Here is a 21,162-nt window from a genome sequence, read left to right as displayed (position 1 = left end):
ACACACCTGTAGGTGACTTTAAGAGCAGCAGGTGGTGTAAGGCTGTTGCTGGTTGTGGGTCTGGCTGTGACTCCCATGCCACTGAACTCCTCATCGTCGTCCTCCTGCAGGACCGCTCCTCTCCTCTTCTCCCCAGGCCTGCTGGTGTTCCTGAGGCCCACAGGCCTGTAGCCCTCCTCCAGGTCCACAGCATATAGGTCTCCATCCAGTTCAAAGGGAATGGACCGGGCCCAACGGTTCCTAGTCAGACTCTTACTGGACTTTACCTCTGATGGGGTTACAATAGTTATTAGTTACAATGTTATTATTACAAAGGTATTGCAAAGTCAATGACCCAAGAGAGAGAGGGTGTTAAAGTACATAGCATTTGTCACTGTTTTTAAATGACTCACAGGAGGTCACTTGAAACTGAAATTGAATTATGTTTCTTCTTTAAGGTTGCAGCCCCTATCATCGCCAAGCCTGTCTCTGACCTTTTTAACCTGTCTCTCCTGTCTGGGGAGGTTCCCATTGCTTGGAAGGCAGCCACGGTGCATCCTTTATTTAAAGGGGGAGATCAAGCTGATCCTAACTGTTATAGGCCAATTTCTATTTTGCCCTGTTTATCAAAAGTGTTGGAAAAACGTGTCAATATTCAGCTGACTGGCTTTCTTGATGTCTATAGTATTCTCTCTGGTATGCAATCTGGTTTCCGCTCAGGTTATGGATGTGTCATTACAACCTTAAAGGTCCTAAATGATGTCACCATTGCCCTTGATTCTAAGCAATGTTGTGCTGCTATTTTTATTGACTTGGCCAAAGCTTTTGATACGGTAGACCATTCTATCCTTGTCGGCCGGCTAAGGAGTATTGGTGTCTCTGGGGGGTCTTTGGCCTGGTTTTCTAACTACCTATCTCAAAGAGTGCAGTGTATAAAGTCAGAACATCTACTGTCTCAGCCACTGCCTGTCACCAAGGGAGTACCCCATGGCTCGATCTTAGGCCCCCCACTCTTCTCAATTTACATCAACAATATAGCTCAGGCAGTTGGAAGCTCTCTCATACATTTATATGCAGATGACACAGTCTTATACTCAGCTGGCCCCTCCCCGGATTTTGTGTTAAACGCTCTACAACAAAGCTTTCTTAGTGTCCAACAAGCTTTCTCTGCCCTTAACCTTGTTCTGAACACCTCCAAAACAAAGGTAATGTGGTTTGGTAAGAAGAATGCCCCTCTCCCCACTGGTAGTCACCTCATACAAGTACTTGGGAGTATGGCTAGACAGTACACTGTCCTTCTCTCAGCACATATCAAAGCTGCAGGCTAAGGTTAAATCTAGACTTGGTTTCCTCTATCGTAATCACTCCTCTTTCACCCCAGCTGCCAAACTAACCCTGATTCAGATGACCATCCTAACCATGCTAGATTACAGAGACATAATTTATAGATTGGCAGGTAAGGATGCTCTCGAGCGGCTAGATGTTCTTTACCATTAGCCCATCAGATTTGCCACCAATGCTCCTTATAGGACACGTCGCTGCACTCTATACTCCTCTGTAAACAGGTAATCTCTGTATACGGGTCGCAAGATCCACTGGTTGATGCTTATTTACAAAACCCTCTTAGGCCTCACTCCCCGCTATCTAAGATACCTACTGCAGCCCTCATCCTCCACATACAACACCCGTTCTGCCAGTCACATTTTGTTAAAGGTCCCCAAAGCACACACATTCCTGGGTCGCTCCTCTTTCCAGTTCGTTGCAGCTAGCGACTGGAACGAGCTGCAAAAAACACTCAAACTGGACAGTTTTATCTCCATCTCTTCATTCAAAAACTAAATCATGGACACTCTTACTGACAGTTGTGGCTGCTTCGCGTGATGTATTGTTGTCTCTACCTTCTTGCCCTTTGTGCTGTTGTCTGTGCCCATAATGTTTGTACCATGTCTTGTGCTGCTACCATGTTGTGCTGCTGCCATGTTGTGTTGTTTTCATGTTGGGTTGCTACCTTGCTGTGGTGTCGTGTGTTGCTGCCATGCTATGTTGTTGTCTTAGGTCTCTCTTTATGTAGTGTTGTGTTGTCTCTCTTGTTGTGATGTGTGTTTGGTCCTATATTTCTTTTTTAAATCCCAGTCTCTGCAGGAGGCCTTCTGCCTTTTGGTAGGCCGTCATAGTAAATAAGAATTTGTTCTTAACTGACTTGCCTAGTTAAATAAAGGTTATGTGTGGTCCTCTGTAGCTCAGCTGGTAGAGCACGGCGCTTGTAACGCCAAGGTAGTGGGTTCGATCCCCGGGACCACCCATACACAAATAAAAATGTATGTACGCATGACTGTATGTCGCTTTGGATAAAAGAGTCTGCTAAATGGCATATTATTATTAAATAAATACAATACAAATAAAACATTTAATAAATAAAAATTTTTGTAAAGTTTTCTAATCTGCCACTGGGTGGCAGCAAACACTTGTCCTATAATTTGCAAGCACAATTTATAAGCCTTTGATAATAAGTAAATCTATAAGCCACTGAAAGGACTACTCACTATTCTTGGTAAGCAGTCTCTTCCTCTTCAGGGGTGTAATTTTGGGGCCTAGGGGGCCACAATCACAGCTGTCTCCAGCATTGGAGACATGTCCAACCCACTGCTGGGACCCGCTGCTGGCCATCAGAGCCTGCATACGTGGGGCATAGAGACTGGCCATGCCCTTACACTTATACAGCCTCAGTTTACCAGACGGGTCCTCCACACACTGCCACTTCTACACACATAGAGAGGGGAAAAGGGGGGAGAGATTTAGCTATATTTCTGCTAATGTATAATTGTTTGTGCGCGTGTGTGTGCGTGCGTGTGCCTGTGGGTATTGTACAGAACTCTTACCTGTCCTGGCTGTTCACAGGAGCTCTGGTACTCTGCCCTTTGACACAGGTCTTTAACCCGCTGGTACTTGGGGAGGAAGTTCTCCTCCTGGGCCACCTCCTTCCCATCAGCCTTCTTGTGGAGCAGCTTCCTGTGTGAACAGGATGGACTCAGATGAGAGCAATAGAACATAGACCAAACATACATCAAACTTTGACCACTTGGTTGTGGGGAATTATGAAGTAATTCTGAAATTTTTGTATCCCTTTAATTACAATTGATTAATGACTTGATTATGAATGTAACATACTGACCCTCTCTCTACCAGGAAGGAGTCCCTCCACATCTTCCCCTTCTTGTTCACCTGGAACCTGCAACAAAAGCAAGACATTTTAAGTCATCCTGAAGCGACATGGAGTGTCCATTGTGTTAAGTTCAAACCATGCAAATTAAGTTGTGACCCTCTGTACCTGTTGACAGGTTTGTCTGTGTCCAGGAGTTTGAGGATGGACTTGCCGTCCATATCAGAGGGAACATCGGCACCGGCCATGTCCAACAGTGTAGGAGCCAGGTCAATGTTCAGCACCACATGAGGGTTACTGCAGAAGGACACAAGAGCAGGTGGGGAGAGAGATGAGTGCTGCATAAGAGATATTATCAAGAGAGTAGTAGTAACAGTGAGATGAGAGCCAAAAGCTAACCATTTCCATTGAAAAAACATATTCTAAAAAAGGTACTGTACAAATCTCCAAAGTTGCACTCACATGGCTCCTGCCTCCACGTTGGGGCCTCGTATGTAGAAGGGCACCCGGATGTCAAACTCGTAGGGCATGGACTTGCCCTTGACCAGGCCGTACTGACCAATGTGGTAGCCGTGGTCTGATGTGTAAACAATGTAGGTGTTGTCCAACTCACCTGTCTCCACCAGCATGTTGTACACCTGAGGAGGAGGACACAGTGAGACAGGTAGTGAAGTAGATTTAGTTGAGCATGAGAGACTATTTTCTGCCTGCCTGTCTGCCTGTTTTCCTGTCTGCCTGCCTGCATGCCTGCCTGCCTGCCTGCCTGCCTGTCTGTCTGTCTGTCTGTCTGTCTGTCTGTCTGTCTGTCTGTCTTCCTACCTATCTTTCTGTCAGTCTGCCTGTCTGACCCACCTTGTCCACACAGTCGTCCACAGACAGCAGGGTCTGCATCCTCCGGCGCTGCAGCATGTTGGTGAACTGCATGTGGATGGGTTTCATGGGGCCTGTGTAGCGCAGGATCCAGTGCTTGTCTGGGTTAGGAGCATAGTTATAGCTCGGGGTTCTGAGAAAGGAATGGATGGAAAACGAGGTTGAAGATAAAGCCAGTAAATGGGGGAAATAATCTCAGAAGAAGAAAGCTGTCACGATCGTTACAAGAAGCGGACCAAGGCGCAGCGTGATATGCGTACATACTTTTATTTTAGTACACCACACGAACAAAACAACAAACCAAACGATACGTGAAGTCCTAGGTTAAATAACACCAAAACAAACCTTACGGAACAAGATCCCACAATAAACAGTGCCAAGCAGGCTGCCTAAGTATGGTCCCCAATCAGAGACAACGAGTATCAGCTGCTTCTGATTGGGAACCACCCTGGCCAACATAGATCTACACGATCTAGATCATGAACATAGAAAATACAACATAGACACTACACACCCTGGCTCAACATTTAAGAGTCCCCAGAGCCAGGGCGTGACAGTACCCCCCAAAGGCGCGGACTGCGACCGCGCCAACCAAACACAAGAGGGTAGGGGCCGGGTGGGCATTCCGCCTCGGAGGCGGATCCGGCTCCGGGCGTGACCACTACTCTCTCTCTACCCCCCCCCCCCCGTAGCGCCCCTGGTCTGGTCTGGCCCCGCTGGCCGGAGCTGGACTGGACATCGGTGGAGCGGATTGCTCTGGCTCCGGTGTGGAGCAGCTGACCGTGCCGACCAGGCACCGGTGGAACAGGCACGGACCGTGCCGGACTGACGACGCGCACCACTGGCTTGGTGCGGGGAGCAGGAACAGGCCGGACCGGGCTGACGACGCGCACCACTGGTTTGGTGCGGGGAGCAGGGACGGGCCGGACCGGGCTGACGACGCGCACCACTGGCTTGGTGCGGGGAGCAGGGACGGGCCAGACCGGGCTGGCGACGCGCACCACTGGCTTGGTGCGGGAGCAGGAACAGGCCGGACCGGGCTGGCGACGCGCACCACTGGCTTGGTGCGGGGAGCAGGAACAGGCCAGACAGGGCTGGCGACGCGCACCACTGGCTTGGTGCGGGGAGCAGGAACAGGCCGGACCGGGCTGGCGACGCGCACCACTGGTTTGGTGCGAGGGACAGGAACAGGCCGGACCGGGCTGACGACGCGCACCACTGGCTTGGTGCGGGCGCAGGAACAGGCTGGACCGGGCTGGCGCGCGCACCACTGGCTTGGTGCGGGGAGCAGGAACGGGCCGGACCGGGCTGGCGACGCGCACCACTGGCTTGGTGCGGGGAGCAGGAACAGGCCGGACCGGGCTGGCGACGCGCACCACAGGCTTGGTGCGAGGGACAGGAACAGGCCGGGCTGGACTGTGGAGACGGACTGGAGGTCTGGAACGGAGAGCTGACACAACCCGTCCTGGCTGAATGCCTATTTCCACACACTCTGTGTGAGGCATCAGCACAGGACATACAGGGCTGTGCACTCGTACTGACACTACAGCACGTGGCACTGGCGCAGGATATCCGGGACCGAGGAGGGGTACTGGAGGCCACGAGCGTTGAGCCGGCACACTCCGTCCTGGCTGCATGCCCACCTTAGCACGACACGTGCGTGGTGCTAGCACAGGACGTACAGGACTGTGCCGGAACACTCGCGGCACAGTACGTAGCTCCGCATAACTCGGAACCTGCCCAGTCTCACGCTGCCTAGCCTGAGTACGGGGAGTTGGCTCTGCTCTACCTCTAGGCTCCGCCAACCACCCTTCCAGCCCCCCAAACCTGGTGGCCTCCTCTCCTAAATCGCCGATGCGCCCTGTAGCTGCCTCCAGCAGCCCCGTCATCCATGCCGTGTGCCCCCCCCCAAAAAATTTATTGGGGTTGCCTCTCGCGTGTCCGTCGTCGGCACGGTTGGTGCCGTTTCTCCTCTCTTGCCAGGGCCTGTACCTTTGCCCAGGGCCCTCTGCCCGCGAATATGTCCTCCCAAGACCACCATTCGCCCACCTGGGACATCGCCAACTCCTCCTGCTTGGCACGCTGCTTGGTCCTTTTATGGTGGGATCTTCTGTCACGATCGTTACAAGAAGCGGACCAAGGCGCAGCGTGATATGCGTACATACTTTTATTGTACTGAATACACGATCTAAACAACAAACCAAACGATACGTGAAGTCCTAGGTTAAATAACACCAAAACAAACCTTCCGGAACAAGATCCCACAATAAACAGTGCCAAACAGGCTGCCTAAGTATGGTCCCCAATCAGAGACAACGAGAATCAGCTGCCACTGATTGGGAACCACCCTGGCCAACATAGATCTACACGATCTAGATCATGAACATAGAAAATACAACATAGACACTACACACCCTGGCTCAACATTTAAGAGTCCCCAGAGCCAGGGCGTGACAAAAGCACCTGCTCACATTCTTAGCTCTCAACACATTTTATCTTCATTAACGTGTCTTGGATCTGACTTTTTTTACCAAGCACATGAGACAGAGGAGTGCTTACTGCGCTGATATTTTCACCATTATGTCTCCAGAAATCCCAGAGGAGCTTAAAGCTGAAATCTGTCGTTGGTGAAACTGCCACGTTTGTTTACAATATTACAATAGAACAGAAATATGTACTGCGACTTTTTCTTTACCACGATGCTCCTCTCCTTCCTCCGTTTCATAAAAATAATAATTTATAAAATGTAAGGCGCTGGGGTGAACAGTGGTTCTGTGTCCCCCTTTACGGAAAGCATTTTAGAGCTCACATTCTATAGAGGTGACATATCTTTTGAATGAACACTGAATATTATTATGGTAGAGGACATTGTAATAGTGCTCACAGTATTCATGGTAGAGTGTTTAATATGCATAGCTGAATAGCCTAAATGTGAAATTCTGGTGTGAAGGAAGCATTGTTATACTGCATTGTATTGTATTGCATTGTGTTGTATTGCATATTGTCCTGTGTTGCATTGAATTGCATTGTCATATGAATTCCAATAGAAATCGGATTATACATGGCTGTGATTGGCTTCATGATGTAGGGGTTGGAACTAAAATTATTTTCCAATCGTTTTGTTCCGAACAAAACCAGTATTTTTCTCGTTCAGTTCCAGTTTTCCGACCAGCATAATAAAGTTCTGAACCGTTTCGAACCCCAAAAAAGAACGGTTCATATAGTTCCTTTTTGTAAAAAAATTTACACGTCAAATCAACATAGTTTTTACATTTATCAAATTGATTTACTCCACAATTAGAGCGGATAGAGCATATTGCTACTGAAAGAGTAAGCTTGGCTTGAAGTGTTCCCGGTTCTGTTTCCGTTCCTCTAAATGTTTTGTTATTTTCCCTGAACCGGTTCCAACCCCTGTGTTGTTTTATGATTGGCATATACAACAATAGGCTCTCCCAGTGCTTGCAAATGGCTCCAACCACACCTTTGAAACTGACCTCATAACTTGTTGTGTATGCTGAATTGGAGGCATATAAACCACAGAAAAGGCAACCAGCTGCTATACTGATCAATATCAGCTAACATGGAGAGGACCATTTTATCAATATTAACTCAGGGGCAGATGGAACCTTAATTATTTCAAAAATAAACACACTGCTAAATATCTAATGAGGTCTTGGAGGCAAGGCATATTTAACAGCATATCGATTTGACTTGGAAATAAGTTAATCATCTATGGCCTTGGGGCACAAGGCCCTGACAACAGATTTAAACAGAAGATGAAGATGAGTCACTGCAATGTGGACGTGAAAAGGGTTTTCCGGAAGAATGAAGTAAGAGGGGAGCCATTTTCTTTTCCTCCATAAAGGGAAAGTAAGATAATCTATGAACTCACACCGAAGGAGTGTGTGTAGATTTCTGAGAAAAAGCTAGCTCAGTTGGTAGAGCATGGCGCTTGCAATGCCAGGGTTGTGGGTTCATTTCCCACGGGGGGCCAGTATGAAAATGTATGCACTCACTAACTGTAAGTCGCTCTGGATAAGAGCATCTGCTAAATGACTACAAAAAAATAAATAAATAAAAAACAGCATGGGCTGAACATAATCCCTGTGTAGCACTTTTATTCAATACTTTAATTATGCTTATGGGATTCACTTTTACAGGAGAGGATGATCGACCAAAGACACAGACTCATTACTGCCTTCCTGTTTGTCTCTCACAGGACCAATGGGAGAGCTGGTATTAGCCCAGGACCAAGTGCTTATCTTCGGGGTACTGTGCCAAGCAGACAAAGGCTGGGACCCACAGTGTGTTATCATAATCTATGGATGCCTATCTATCATGAACCTCTTCAACGATGCCAATCTAAATTATGCAATTAGCAAGGATCATTACTGACCCTACATTCAGCGTGCACTAGCACACTGCATCTTCTGTCAAATTAGTGTGTGTCTGTGTGTGTGTTTGTATAGTATATTCTTACATGTGCTGTGAGGCGTTGGGGAAGGCAGTGCTGTACTGTGGTGCTGAGTCCTCCGGCCCATGAGGGGCAGCGTGGCTCAGGACCATCATCACTGGTCGGTGGGGGTACATCCTCTTAGAGGAGCGGAAGTAGTTGATGCTGTCATTGGTAATGATGTCTGTGAGATAGTCCTGTGGAAGCAAGAATCACCTGTACATAAGGTTCTGAACTCTAATATTAGGCTACTTCCTCCCAGAAAGGGAAAGAAAAATGTGTATAGAGCAATAAAGCATTTCATAATGGCTGCCTTATAACAGCATTTAGATTGAGATCATCTGTTTACTACTGTATACTACTGTTTACTACTGTTTACTACTGTATACTACTGTTTACTACGGTTACTACTGTATACTACTGTACAACAATATTATCATCATTTTTAAGAATGTAATGATTAAATCAGGGTTATTCATCATCATAGGATACTACTCCAATATTTGAGTGAAAACTGAAACAGGATGGAACCTTTGGATAGTTGCTGCCATGCTTCTCCCGTACGCCGTTCCTGCACAGAGTGTAGTTGTAGAAGCGAGAGTTCTTCACCAGTGCTACCCACTCCCTCCAGCCAGGGGGCACATACGAGCCATTGTACTCATTCAGGTACTTCCCAAAGAAGGCTGGGACAAGAGGTGGGGATAAGTACAAAGCGATTCTCTATGCAATAATTTGTGTGTGTCTGTGTGTGTGTGTATATATATGCTGCACAGCTCACACACACCTGTCCTGTAGCCTGAGTTGTTAAGGTGCACAGCGAAGGTGTGAGGCTCATGGTGGGCCTGCCAGGAGGGTGAGGAACAGTTCTCGTTGTTGGTGAAGGTGTGGTGGTTGTGAACGTACTTCCCTGTCAGAATAGAGGAGCGCGACGGGCAGCACATGGGAGTGGTGGAGAAGGCGTTAGAGAAATGGGTGCCTCCCTGCTCCATGATACGCCGTGTCTTATTCATGGCTTGCATTGAGCCTGAAGGAGAGAGAGACAAGTAAAAGAGAGAGAAGGGAAGGAGGGAGAGAGGGAAAGGGTGGGGGGAAGAGAGGCATAAAGATGGAAGGGGGTGAGGGATGTGAGAGAGAGTAGGAGAGAGAGAGAATAAATATTTTCTGTGAAGTGTTGCCCATTTCAATTAATGTGTACTAAAGGCTTTTCAGGCTGATGCCGATTGTTTAGTGAAACAGATGCTCGACCATAATTCCTGGTTTTCAATGGTATTCTCACGAGCAATCAGAGCGGGACAAGGGGTGTCAGTGAGGCCATTGTACTGGCACTCCAGTCCAATACGCAGTTTAACGGATTAAATGGGTAGGGAGATGGCCAGGGTTTGGCACTCAGACAATGGATGCCATAGGCCACTCGCTCTATGCCAATAGTGAAGTTGGCCATGGGGTACTTGACTTCGAGTGGGCAAATGGAGAATGGTGCCAAGAGGAAGCATTAACATGAACTCTCTCACTAACATGCTGACAGACACTGAACAAGCACCACACAGACACACACACACACACACACTGTGTTTTACCCAGTTCGATGTCCTGGTCGTCAGTGAGGATGAGGATGATGTTGGGTCGGACATTGTTGCGGGCTTGGCGATCCCTCTGCAGATGTGTCCGGTGGCGCTGGCCGGAGAGGAAGGACGAGCCCTGGGCCAGGGAGACCACCCCCAGGAGGAGGAGAAGGAGGCCCCGTCCTGCCATGGCTCTACCCTGTCTTCACCTCCTTCTCACTGCAGCACGGGCCACTCTGCTGGCACAGCTCCCTCACTCACCCTGACAGACACAGAGACAAGGATGAGACCAGACCGAAACGATCCATAACATACAAACTGCTACAATCTGGTAGCTATGCTGTGACAATTATAAAACATGTAATATTGACAAGTGAGAAAGTCTGTGGTCTATGGTCATCAAGAATATCTCTCTGTGAATTCTGTGTGAATTCTCTCTCTCTCTCTCTCTCTCTCTCTCTCTCTCTCTCTCTCTCTCTCTCTCTCTCTCTCTCTCTCTCTCTCTCTCTCTCTCTCTCTCTCTCTCTCTCTCTCTCTCACAGACACACTCAAGAAAATAACAGGCAGATGTGAGCAGAGCAATTACAGGGTGTTCTTCCATATAAATGCACCCATTTAGGCTCCTCTCGTTAATCAATCATTAATGACGCATTAGAGCGGTGTCATTGCCTCAGTGTAATGATCTCTGCTGATGAACACATGGCTCCCAGTCTTGGGCTAATGGGCCTGGGCCAGGGGCCAATGCTCCCTCGTCTACCCGAGATAACAGGGGGATGGAGCGGGGAGGAGGTGAAGGAGAGGAGAAAGAGTTTAAAGATGGGATGAGATGTACCAGAGGAGACAGAGGCTTTTGAGCAGGAGGGCATTATGGGATGTTTTGGTGAATGTTTGAGGAAAGAAAAAGCTCAAAATACAGAATGTTGTTGCTCTCAAATAGTTAAAAAGTGTGTTGAGAAAGTGTTTCAGGGCAGGATAACAAAGTGCTCATAAGATTGATTTCAGACAACGTAGACGTGGTGATGTGATGGTGCATTATCTGAAAATGATGTAGATGCAGTAAACTTCACTGATGCTTTACACACTGCGTTTCCTCATAAAACAATAGACATCACACTGACAGTGCTCTGCTAGTACAATGTCCTCTAAATTATAGCTTCATGCGTCATTTGCTAAATGTATACTTGTTTTATATTGATTTGATAATGCAAGTACACCTCTGACTTTTACAAACGAACCCCAACAGAGGTTGTCATGGAAACTGTTTATTACATATGTTCACAGTACATGAAATAGCAATTGAATGTACTTGCTGTAAATGTTTATAAAAGACTGCCTTGACTTTCCTGAATAGAAAGATGGTGTGGTGTTTCTTCTCACAGCTTTGAGATTGAGAAAGAATAGTATTAGCATTATTATTACACTGCTTCAACAACATATCACTGTCTCTGAGTTCAGAATCACTGGTCAAATGTAAAAGCAGTTGTGGAAAAAATACCCAATTGTCATACTTGAGTAAAAGTAAAGATACCTTAATAGAAAATGACTGAAGTAAAAGTCACCCAGTAAAATACTACTTGAGTAAAATAGTATCTGGTTTTAAATGTACTTAAGTATCCAAAGTAAAAGCAAATGCTATACATCAAATTCCTTATATAAGTCAAATGAGGCAGCACAGGGGCACACTAATTTACAAACCCAGTATTTGTGTTTAGTGAGTCCACCAGGTCAGAGGCAGTAGGGATGACCGCACGTTCTATTGATAAGTGCATGAATTGGATGATTTTGCTGCCCTGGGCGTCAGGGAAAATTTATTGGGGAGTAAAAAGTACATATTTTCTTTAGGAATGTGGTGGAGTAAAAGTAAAAGTTGTCAAACTGTCACGACTTCCTCCGAGGCTGCCTCCTCTCCTTGTTCCGGCAGGCTTCGGCATTCGTCGTCACCGGCCTTCTAGCCATTGCCACTCCTCATCTCATCATTCCAGTTTTGTCTTGTTTATTACACACACCTGGTTCATATCCCCTCATCAGTACCTGTAAGTGTTCCCTCTGCCCCCTTGTCTTGTGTGTTTCGATGGAGCTAGATTTGTATTGTGTATCGCCGGGATATTCACCCATGTGCCTTGTCTTCCCCAGGGCGCCGTTTACCGCACTGGTGTATATTACGCATTGCTGCGTACCTCTGTTTATTTGAATAAACAATTTATTCTGTGATTTCCTCTCCTGTGCCTGACTCCATCCAACATCACCCGCTACACAAACATATACACTACTGGTCAAAAGTTTTAGAGCACCTAATCATTCAAGGGTTTTTCTTTATTTTTTACTATTTTCTATATTGTAGAATAATAGTGAAGACATCAAAACTATGAAATAACACATATGGAATCATGTAGTAACCAAAAAAGTGTTAAACAAATCAAAATATATTTTATATTTGAGATTCTTCAAATAGCCACGCTTTGCCTTGATGACAGCTTTGCACACTCTTGGCATTCTCTCAACCAGCTTCATGAGGTAGTCACCTGGAAAGCATTTCAGTTAACAGGTGTGCCTTGTTAAAAGTTAATTTGTGGAATTTCTTTCCTTCTTAATGCGTTTGAGCCAATCAGTTGTGTTGTGACAAGGTAGGGGGTATACAGAAGATAGCCCTATTTGGTAAAATACCAAGTTCATATTATGGCAAGAACAGCTCAAATAAGCAAAGAGAAACGACAGTCCATCATTACTTTAAGACATGAAGGTCAGTCAATACGGAACATTTCAAGAACTTTGAAAGTTTCTTCAAGTGCAGTCGCAAAAACCATCAAGCACTATGATGAAACTAGCTCTCATGAGGACCGCCACAGGAGTGGAAGACCCAGAGTTACCTCTGCTGCAGAGGATAAGTTCATTAGAGTTACCAGCCTCAGAAATTGCAGCCCAAATAAATGCTTCACAGGGTTCAAGTAACAGACACATCTCAACATCAACTGTTCAGAGGAGACTGCGTGAATCAGGCCTTCATGGTCGAATTGCTGCAAAGAAACCACTACTAAAGGACACCAATAATAAGAAGAGACTTGCTTGGGCCAAGAAACACGAGCAATGGACATTAGACCGGTGGAAATGTGTCCTTTGGTCTGGAGTCCAAATTAGAGATTTTTGGTTCCAACCGCTGTGTCTTTGTGAGACGCGGTGTGGGTGAACGGATGATCTCCGCATGTGTATTTCCCACCGTAATGCATGGAGGAGGAGGTGTTATGGTGTAGGAGTGCTTTGCTGGTGACACTGTCTGTGATTTATTTAGAATTCAAGGCACACTAAACCAGCATGGCTACCACAGCATTCTGCATTGATACGCCATCTCATCTGGTTTGGGATTAGTGGGACTATCATTTGATTTTCAACAGGACAATGACCCAACACACCTCCACGCTGTGTAAGGGCTATTTTACCAAGAAGGAGAGTGATGGAGTGCTGCATCAGATGACCTGGCCTCCATAATCCCCCGACCTCAACCAAATTGAGATGGTTTGGGATGAGTCGGACCGCAGAGTGAAGGAAAAGCAGCTAACAAGTGTTCAGCATATGTGGGAACTCCTTCAAGACTGTTGGAAAAGCATTCCAGGTGAATCTGGTTGAGAGAATGACAAGTGTGTGCAAAGCTGTCATCAAGGCAAAGGGTGGCTATTTGAAGAATCTCAAATATTAAATAGATTTTGATTTGTTTAACACTTCTTTGGTTACTACATGATTCCATATGTGTTATTTCATAGTTTTGATGTCTTCACTTTGATTCTACAATGTAGAAAATAGTAAAAATAAAGAAAAACCCTTGAATGAGTAGGTGTTCTAAAACTTTTGACCGGTTGTGTAAATAGTAAAGTTAAGTACAGATACTCCAAAAAACTACTTAAGTAGTACTTCAAAGTATTTTATTTTTTATTATTTTTTATTTTTTCACCTTTATTTAACCAGGTAAGCCAGTTGAGAACAAGTTCTCATTTACAACTGCGACCTGGCCAAGATAAAGCAAAGCAGTGCGATAAAAACAACAACACAGAGTTACATATGGGGTAAAAAAACATACAGTCAAAAAAATACAACAGAAAATATATATACAGTGTGTGCAAATGTAGCAAATTATGGAGGTAAGGCAATAAATAGGCTATAGTGCAAAATAATTACAATTAGTATTAACACTGTAATGCTAGTTGTGCAAGAGATTATGTGCAAATAGAGATACTGGGGTGCAAAAGAGCAAATAAATAACAATATAGGGATGAGGTAGTTGGGTGGGCTAATTTCAGATGGGCTGTGTACAGGTGCAGTGATCGGTAAGGTGCTCTGACAACTGATGCTTAAAGTTATTGGGGGAGATAAGAGTCTCCAGCTTCAGAGATTTTTGCAATTCGTTCCAGTCATTGGCAGCAGAGAACTGGAAGGAATGGCGGCCAAAGGAGGTGTTGGCTTTGGGAATGACCAGTGAGATATACCTGCTGGAGCGCAGACTACGGGTGAGTGCTGCTATGGTGACCAATGAGCTAAGATAAGGCGGGGATTTGCCTAGCAGTGATTTATAGATGGCCTGGAGCCAGTGGGTTTGACGACGAACATGTAGTGAGGACCAGCCAACAAGAGCGTACAGGTCACAGTGGTGGGTAGTGTATGGGGCTTTGGAGACAAAACGGATGGCACTGTGATAGACTACATCCAATTTGCTGAGTAGAGTGTTGGAGGCTATTTTGTAAATGACATCGCCGAAGTCAAGGATCGGTAGGATAGTCAGTTTTACGAGGGCATGTTTGGCAGCATGAGTGAAGGAGGCTTTGTTGCGAAATAGGAAGCCGATTCTAGATTTAACTTTGGATTGGAGATTCTTAATGTGAGTCTGGAAGGAGAGTTTACAGTCTAACCAGACACCTAGGTATTTGTAGTTGTCCACATACTCTAGGTCAGACCCGTCGAGAGTGGTGATTCTAGTCGGGTGGGCGGGTGCCAGCAGCGTTCGATTGAAGAGCATGCATTTAGTTTTACTAGTGTTTAAGAGCAGTTGGAGGCTACTGAAGGAGTGTTGTATGGCATTGAAGCTCGTTTGGAGGTTTGTTAACACATTTGTACATAGTGACTTTACACCACTGTATAAAAGAGTGTCACAAGGCCTCCTCACAAAAATTATTAATCAACAGCACCACTGACTAAGAGCATTGACAGGTTTCCCCCCTGTTAGAATGGCCTGTGTTTGCTCAGTGTTCTGTGGATCTACAGGGAGTGTATGCCTCCCAGTATAGAAACTGTATGAACACAAAACAGCCCACAGCAACAGCCCAACCCCAGTCTCCCCTTGCTGGGAGATAACTCCCTCAACAACAATAACCTCACTGGGATGCTATTGTTTAGGGGGACAATAGAGCACACACACATACACAGACACACACACAAATGCATGCACACGTGGACACACACTTCACATCCAAACTAAATAACCTACAGAGCCAAATCAATCAAAGGCGTGGAATGAGGGCTGTTAATAAAACAATTTTACCACATCCATCAATCTCAAGCAAACACAAAGTAGATAGGTCAGTTGGGTATGTTACTATTCCAGAGGAAAGGTGGCCACCCTGTTTCTGTCACCCTCCTCCCCCCTACCTCATCACAGTGTTGATGCCCAGGGATATCCTCATGGAAAACAGACCTCTAGGTGCCAAACTGTACCCGTATCCAAGCAGGCCCTTCTGTCACTGTATCCAAGCAGGCCCTTCTATCTGTGTACGTCCTGATTCTATAACACACTCATACCCTCTCTCTTTTACACTCAAGCTCCTCTATCATACACACTCTCACAGACATGCATCCACCTCCCCATCCCTCGGAAGCACAAACTCACACACACATATTATGTGCATCCACCCCACCCTCTTTGCATGCAAGTATGGACCCACAGACATCATGCACACATACACAAATGCACACAAACACACACACACAGCTGCCTTTTCTCTGCTTTTATTCCAGCTCCTCTCTGTCTCTGTCTCTGTCTCTCAGGGCATTGTTCTCTCTCTGAGGAATGGATGAGGTTCTGACCAGGTGGGCTCTGCTGTTTTATATTCTCCCAACTCCTCTGCTTCTCTCTTCCACTCTTTGCCCCTCCTGTCCCCCTCTCCATATCTCCCTTATCCTCCCATCACTGGCATGGGATGAAAACCAAAACAACAACAAGGAACACTATACAAAAACATTGGTGAAAAGCCACTTAATTAAACAGCTCTGTTGCCAAACACCAGAAATGGCTGGCTGACTGCTGCCAGGACTTTGAGAATCTATAAAGAATGGAAGGTTCCCTCTCCTCTCCACTGTGAGTGTTAGTGCTGTATGATATACAGTATATGTACACTGTAGCGGACAGCATTAATTGTCTAACTATGTTTGCTCCTGTTCAGTAAGTATTAAAAAGCTGATCCAAACAACACTGGGTTATCATGTCAGGGAAGCGTACTGTATATCCACACAGTTGAGAAAACGTCCAGCTCAATTTCACACCCTGCCTTGATACATCAATAGATAACATGTATGTGACCGTATTGACGAGGCAGAGCAGTGAAAACTCTCCAGTATTATTCTACTGAGACCTCAGTGTTTCCCCTGATAGGAAGTCAGACTGGATTTAATGGCTTTTATCAGTTACATGTAGGGCTGCAAAATTCCAGGAACTTTAAATAAATGTCAGGGAATTTTTCAACCCTAGTTACATGGACACAATCACAATCTCTTTCGTTTCGCTTTCCCTCTATCTGTCGCTCTCTTTTATCTCTTTCATAACACATATTGTGTATATCTCCAAGATGCAAAAAATACATGACAATATAAAAATACAGGTCAATTAGTCAAAAGAAAAGTCTGATGACTGATTGGTGGCACAGTCTGCTAAAACAGTTAGCCATAGTTCAATGGATGCGAGTTTGAATCCCATATAGGGCAATTATCTTTAAAAGCATTTCGCCACACCCGCAATAACATCTGCTAAATATGTTTATGCGACCAATAACACTTTATTTGATTTGAGACCGAATCAAGGCAGAAATTTGCCATTTAGACAGAAGCACAAATCACAACATGAGTAAATATTAATCTGAGCAGACCTCCTTAAACACTGAAGAATAATAGTAAGAGTGTGTGTGTGTGTGTTTGTGTGTGAGAGAGAGAGAGAGAGAGAGAGAGAGAGAGAGAGAGAGAGAGAGAGAGAGAGAGAGAGAGAGAGAGAGAGAGAGAGAGAGAGAGAGAGAGAGAGCAAACACAGCACATTTTTGTAAGCCTGATTGACGATCAATGACCATCATCCAAAGTTACAGTCACTTTAAAAATAATTGGCACCCTTGATAAAGATGAGGGGGAAAATACTTTATAAAATAAATAATACAAATACTTAAGCTATATTGTATGCTCACATTTTTGGGACAATTATGAATTCATTAATAAAACAGATAAGTCTAAAAATGATTGGCACAACTGTTTAATACTTTTTGCATCCTCCCCTTGCGAGGATAACGGCATTGAGCCTTTTTCTATACTGTTTAATGAGATTGGAGAAGACATTGGGAGGGATCTTAGACCATTCCTCCACACAGAATCTTTTCAAATCTTTGATATCCTTCGGTCTGCGCTTATGGACTGCCCTCTTCAATTCAAACCACAGGTGTTTAATGGGGTTCAAGTCCGGAGTCTGATGGCCATTGCAAAATGTTGATTTTGTGGTCAATTAACCATTTCTTTGTGGATTTTGATGTGTGCTTGGGGTCATTGTCTTAATGGAAGATGCAGTGGAAGCAAAACAGACCCATAACATCAAAGATCCACCACCATATTTTACATTAGGTATGAGGTACTTTCTGCATATGCATCCTTCTTTCGATGCCAACCCTACCACTGGTCTGCGTGGCCAAAGAGCTCTATATTCATCTCATCTGACCATAGCACTGGTTCCAATCCCAGTGCCAATGCCGTTTAGCAAATTCCAGACATTTACATTTGTTGGTTGCTCTCAATAGTATTTTTTCTGGCAACCATTCCAAATAGCATTTTAACACGGAGGTGGCGTCTAATTGTACATTTGGAGACTTGGTGTTGTTTGGGGTTTTAGGCTGGGTTTCTGTATAGCACTTTGTGACATCTGCTGATGCCTTATAAATCAAATTGATTTGATTTGATACATATGCGACCTCTACCAGGCATGTTTACCACTTTCCAGTGGGTTTAAGCTTCTTAATTGTTGCCCTAATAGTGTTAAGTGGTATTTATTTTTTAGCACTTATTTTGTACCCATTGCTTGATTTATGAACATCAACAACAATTTGTCCATTTTCATTTGTGAGTTCATTACCTTTTATCATGGTGACGGATGACAAAGGGATTTTACATGAGTCTTACCTCATTTTTATACCCCAGTGAAACAGGAAGCCATCAAAGGCCACAATACAGTTCCTTAAAATTAGATTAACTTTAAAAAAAAGTAGAATATTAATGCAGATTACATTTTGTTTCGTTTTATTTATAAGTATCTTTAGGGGTACCAATAATTTTGACACAAAAAAATAAATTGTATTAGTATAAAATAATATAATTTCCCCAAATGTTTTGCGCATACAATATAGCTCTGTATTTGTATTATTTCTTTTGTAGTATTTTTTGCTCATCTTTATCAAGGGTGTGAATAATTTTGGATGTGACTGTATATCAGTGCGATCTGTATCTTGGTTAAAAATGGAAGTGCGTCACCAAAATCTGTTACATACTGAAATCCCCCTAATGTAGAGGTCATTAAAAAATATAATGTTGAACACTCCATCTTTGCATTAAATGTTAATGATGGCTGTATGTTTTATTGATAAAGATGAATTATAAATGTCATGACAACGGAACTGTGTCACACGGCGTTGTGGTGAAACAGAGGGGAGTGTAGGGTCCAAATGCTTTCACCAGAGGTGAGAGGGACAGACACCTAGCAAGTTGAACAGAAACTTCTCAGTTTGGACAAAAACATCTAAACATAATAGAAATCCCCAAAAGATTTAGCAGGGGAGTTAATGCAGTTTTCCTACGAATAAAATACATTTGGACGTTCAATGAGCACCATCTGATGCATGCAAGCAATGCCCCAGGGAGAGAGGGCTAAAAAGAGAGAATGTGAGAAAATGAGGAGAACCAGACCTATTTCACACAGAATTCCAATGCTTATGTTCCCTTTGAAACAGTCCCTTAAATGCCACTTTCTTGCAGGTATATCCCCATACATACAGTACATCCCAGTGAATAGCTAGCACCGCGAGGGGTGGGAGTAGCCTAGGCGGAATCTGGCCATAACCTATACTGAATTGGAAATTATATTCGTAATTGACATTTGAAATTCGGAACGCATGGTAGCCTACTCATAATTGGAAAAATGAATGTATTTTAAAATGCTTAATAGGCTAATCATCTCCCTGCACGTTTATATTAAACAAGGAGCAGCAGATCAGGAGCAGCGGACTTGTGTGTCTGTGTGCGTGTTCTCAGAAGTTGCAGTGAGCAGATTATCTGCTGTCAAAACGCTTCTCGGCATTTCATTGTTTTTTCCTACCCTCGCTCTGCTTGTTTGATATTATGCACATTGATAGCTTGCTAGAAACCGTCCTCGCCAACTGATTTATAATAGTAGCAGCAGACATTATCTACAGCAAACGGTCGGAGCAAAACATGCGAAGAGAAGTGACCAGTGATATTCTCAAGGGAATGGAGTGTAGCCATTGGTTGACCCAAGTGAGCGTCCGAAAACCAGGACACGTTTTCACGGATCGGTTTTCTCACAGAGCCGTAAACTGAATTTGTTAAGAAAATACCTCAACGATTGCTAGGTCCAGAGGGGAATTTAATGTACCGTTTTTATTACTGGCTACACCTTTCAGATATAAAGAAAAGGCGGTATTAAGAAGACGGTATGGTAAAGATTGTGGGGTTTTGTCTAGATATAAAAGGGATCAGAGAGAGAGAGAGAGAGCTCAAGGAATAGTCTGAATAGTACAAAGCATGAGTGTATGCTACAGGCAGTTTTTTTTAAACAAAATGACTAGATTCCCAGTGCAAGGATTTCAAATAGAATAGAATAGAGTCAAATGAAATAGAATAAAATAGAACACTTCACTGTTAATTTCACATTCGTGACACTCAAGTTCTCCACTCATCCACATCATACCCAACAAGCAAAAACAAACTAATGAAACACCTAAGAATGTCAAACACATATCCCAGTCCTGAATGCAGCCTGTTGGCAACACTATCATTCAGATTCCTTTGGTCATAATTGAGCCTGGCAGGGCTTTGAGAATGTGTGACTTTGTTCCCATTGGATTGTAAAGCTGCATCTGGACAGAATGTGAAAACTCTCCAAGGACCCTTGAATTTACCATCGAAAGTTGGTATTCAGATGCAAATTCTGAAACGTCCTGCCTCTATGTTAGAGTAACTTTTTCTCTGAGGGGAGAGAGTATGTTTGGAAGATGATTTAGTGCGTGTTGGGGGATGGGTGGAGATTGGGATGCTGAATACTGTACAGAACTGGAACCCCCTTTTGCATGATAATGTGTAGCTACTGTATCGAGCGTTGCAGTGATTGCTATTCATAATCTATTCTCCACTCACACATCCATGCATTAACACATAGTATATGCCATGGCATCCAGACATCACGCTATTCATAATAGTCAGGTGTTGAGATAAAGCTGCAATACAAAAACTTGCTGGCGAGTCAGCTGCAGATGGATTATAATGCCAATTCTGTGTAAATCAATGACTTCTCAATCAATGAACACTAATGTAATGACGTCTAAAACAATGACCCCTTACTAAGTCAATGCAGAGAACCGTCACCAGTCAAGCCCAAAGCACATAACCCTGACATGTCATTCAATAACACTGGGCAGGGCCCATGTACCAAAACACACATCATTTTTAAGGAATTATTTTACTGCAGGAGTGCTAATAACCTATAGTACAGTATGTAAATAGCCCAGAGTGTCTGGCAGACAATCACAGCAAATATTTAATTTAGTTCTGATGAGCTCTGCGTACTTGTTATAAAACCTGACAATCAGAATCAGCACAACCTTTTCCCATTTTAATACACA

At 44.4% G+C, this 21,162-nt stretch overlaps 1 protein-coding gene across 1 annotated transcript in view; it reads right to left on the bottom strand.

Annotated features, from left to right (window-relative positions):
• The window catches only part of LOC121578238 (extracellular sulfatase Sulf-2-like), a 66,657-nt gene that overhangs the window by 4,782 nt on the left and 40,713 nt on the right, over positions 1 to 21,162 (bottom strand). Inside the window, exons 3-13 of the mRNA XM_041892446.2 lie at positions 10,040 to 10,286; positions 9,247 to 9,486; positions 8,994 to 9,145; positions 8,490 to 8,659; positions 3,992 to 4,142; positions 3,602 to 3,777; positions 3,308 to 3,436; positions 3,152 to 3,208; positions 2,859 to 2,988; positions 2,523 to 2,739; positions 7 to 268 (exon numbers count right to left, since the gene is read on the bottom strand). Of these exons, the coding sequence (XP_041748380.1) occupies positions 7 to 268; positions 2,523 to 2,739; positions 2,859 to 2,988; positions 3,152 to 3,208; positions 3,308 to 3,436; positions 3,602 to 3,777; positions 3,992 to 4,142; positions 8,490 to 8,659; positions 8,994 to 9,145; positions 9,247 to 9,486; positions 10,040 to 10,214 (1,859 nt within the window). The 5' untranslated portion in view covers positions 10,215 to 10,286. The remainder of the gene's footprint in view (positions 1 to 6; positions 269 to 2,522; positions 2,740 to 2,858; positions 2,989 to 3,151; positions 3,209 to 3,307; positions 3,437 to 3,601; positions 3,778 to 3,991; positions 4,143 to 8,489; positions 8,660 to 8,993; positions 9,146 to 9,246; positions 9,487 to 10,039; positions 10,287 to 21,162) is intronic.

The sequence above is a fragment of the Coregonus clupeaformis genome, chromosome 12 (genome assembly GCF_020615455.1).
Source record: "Coregonus clupeaformis isolate EN_2021a chromosome 12, ASM2061545v1, whole genome shotgun sequence".
NCBI classification, from domain to species: domain Eukaryota; kingdom Metazoa; phylum Chordata; class Actinopteri; order Salmoniformes; family Salmonidae; genus Coregonus; species Coregonus clupeaformis.
The sequence above is the reverse complement of the archived record's forward strand: the minus strand, read 5'-3'. Positions and strand labels throughout refer to the sequence as shown.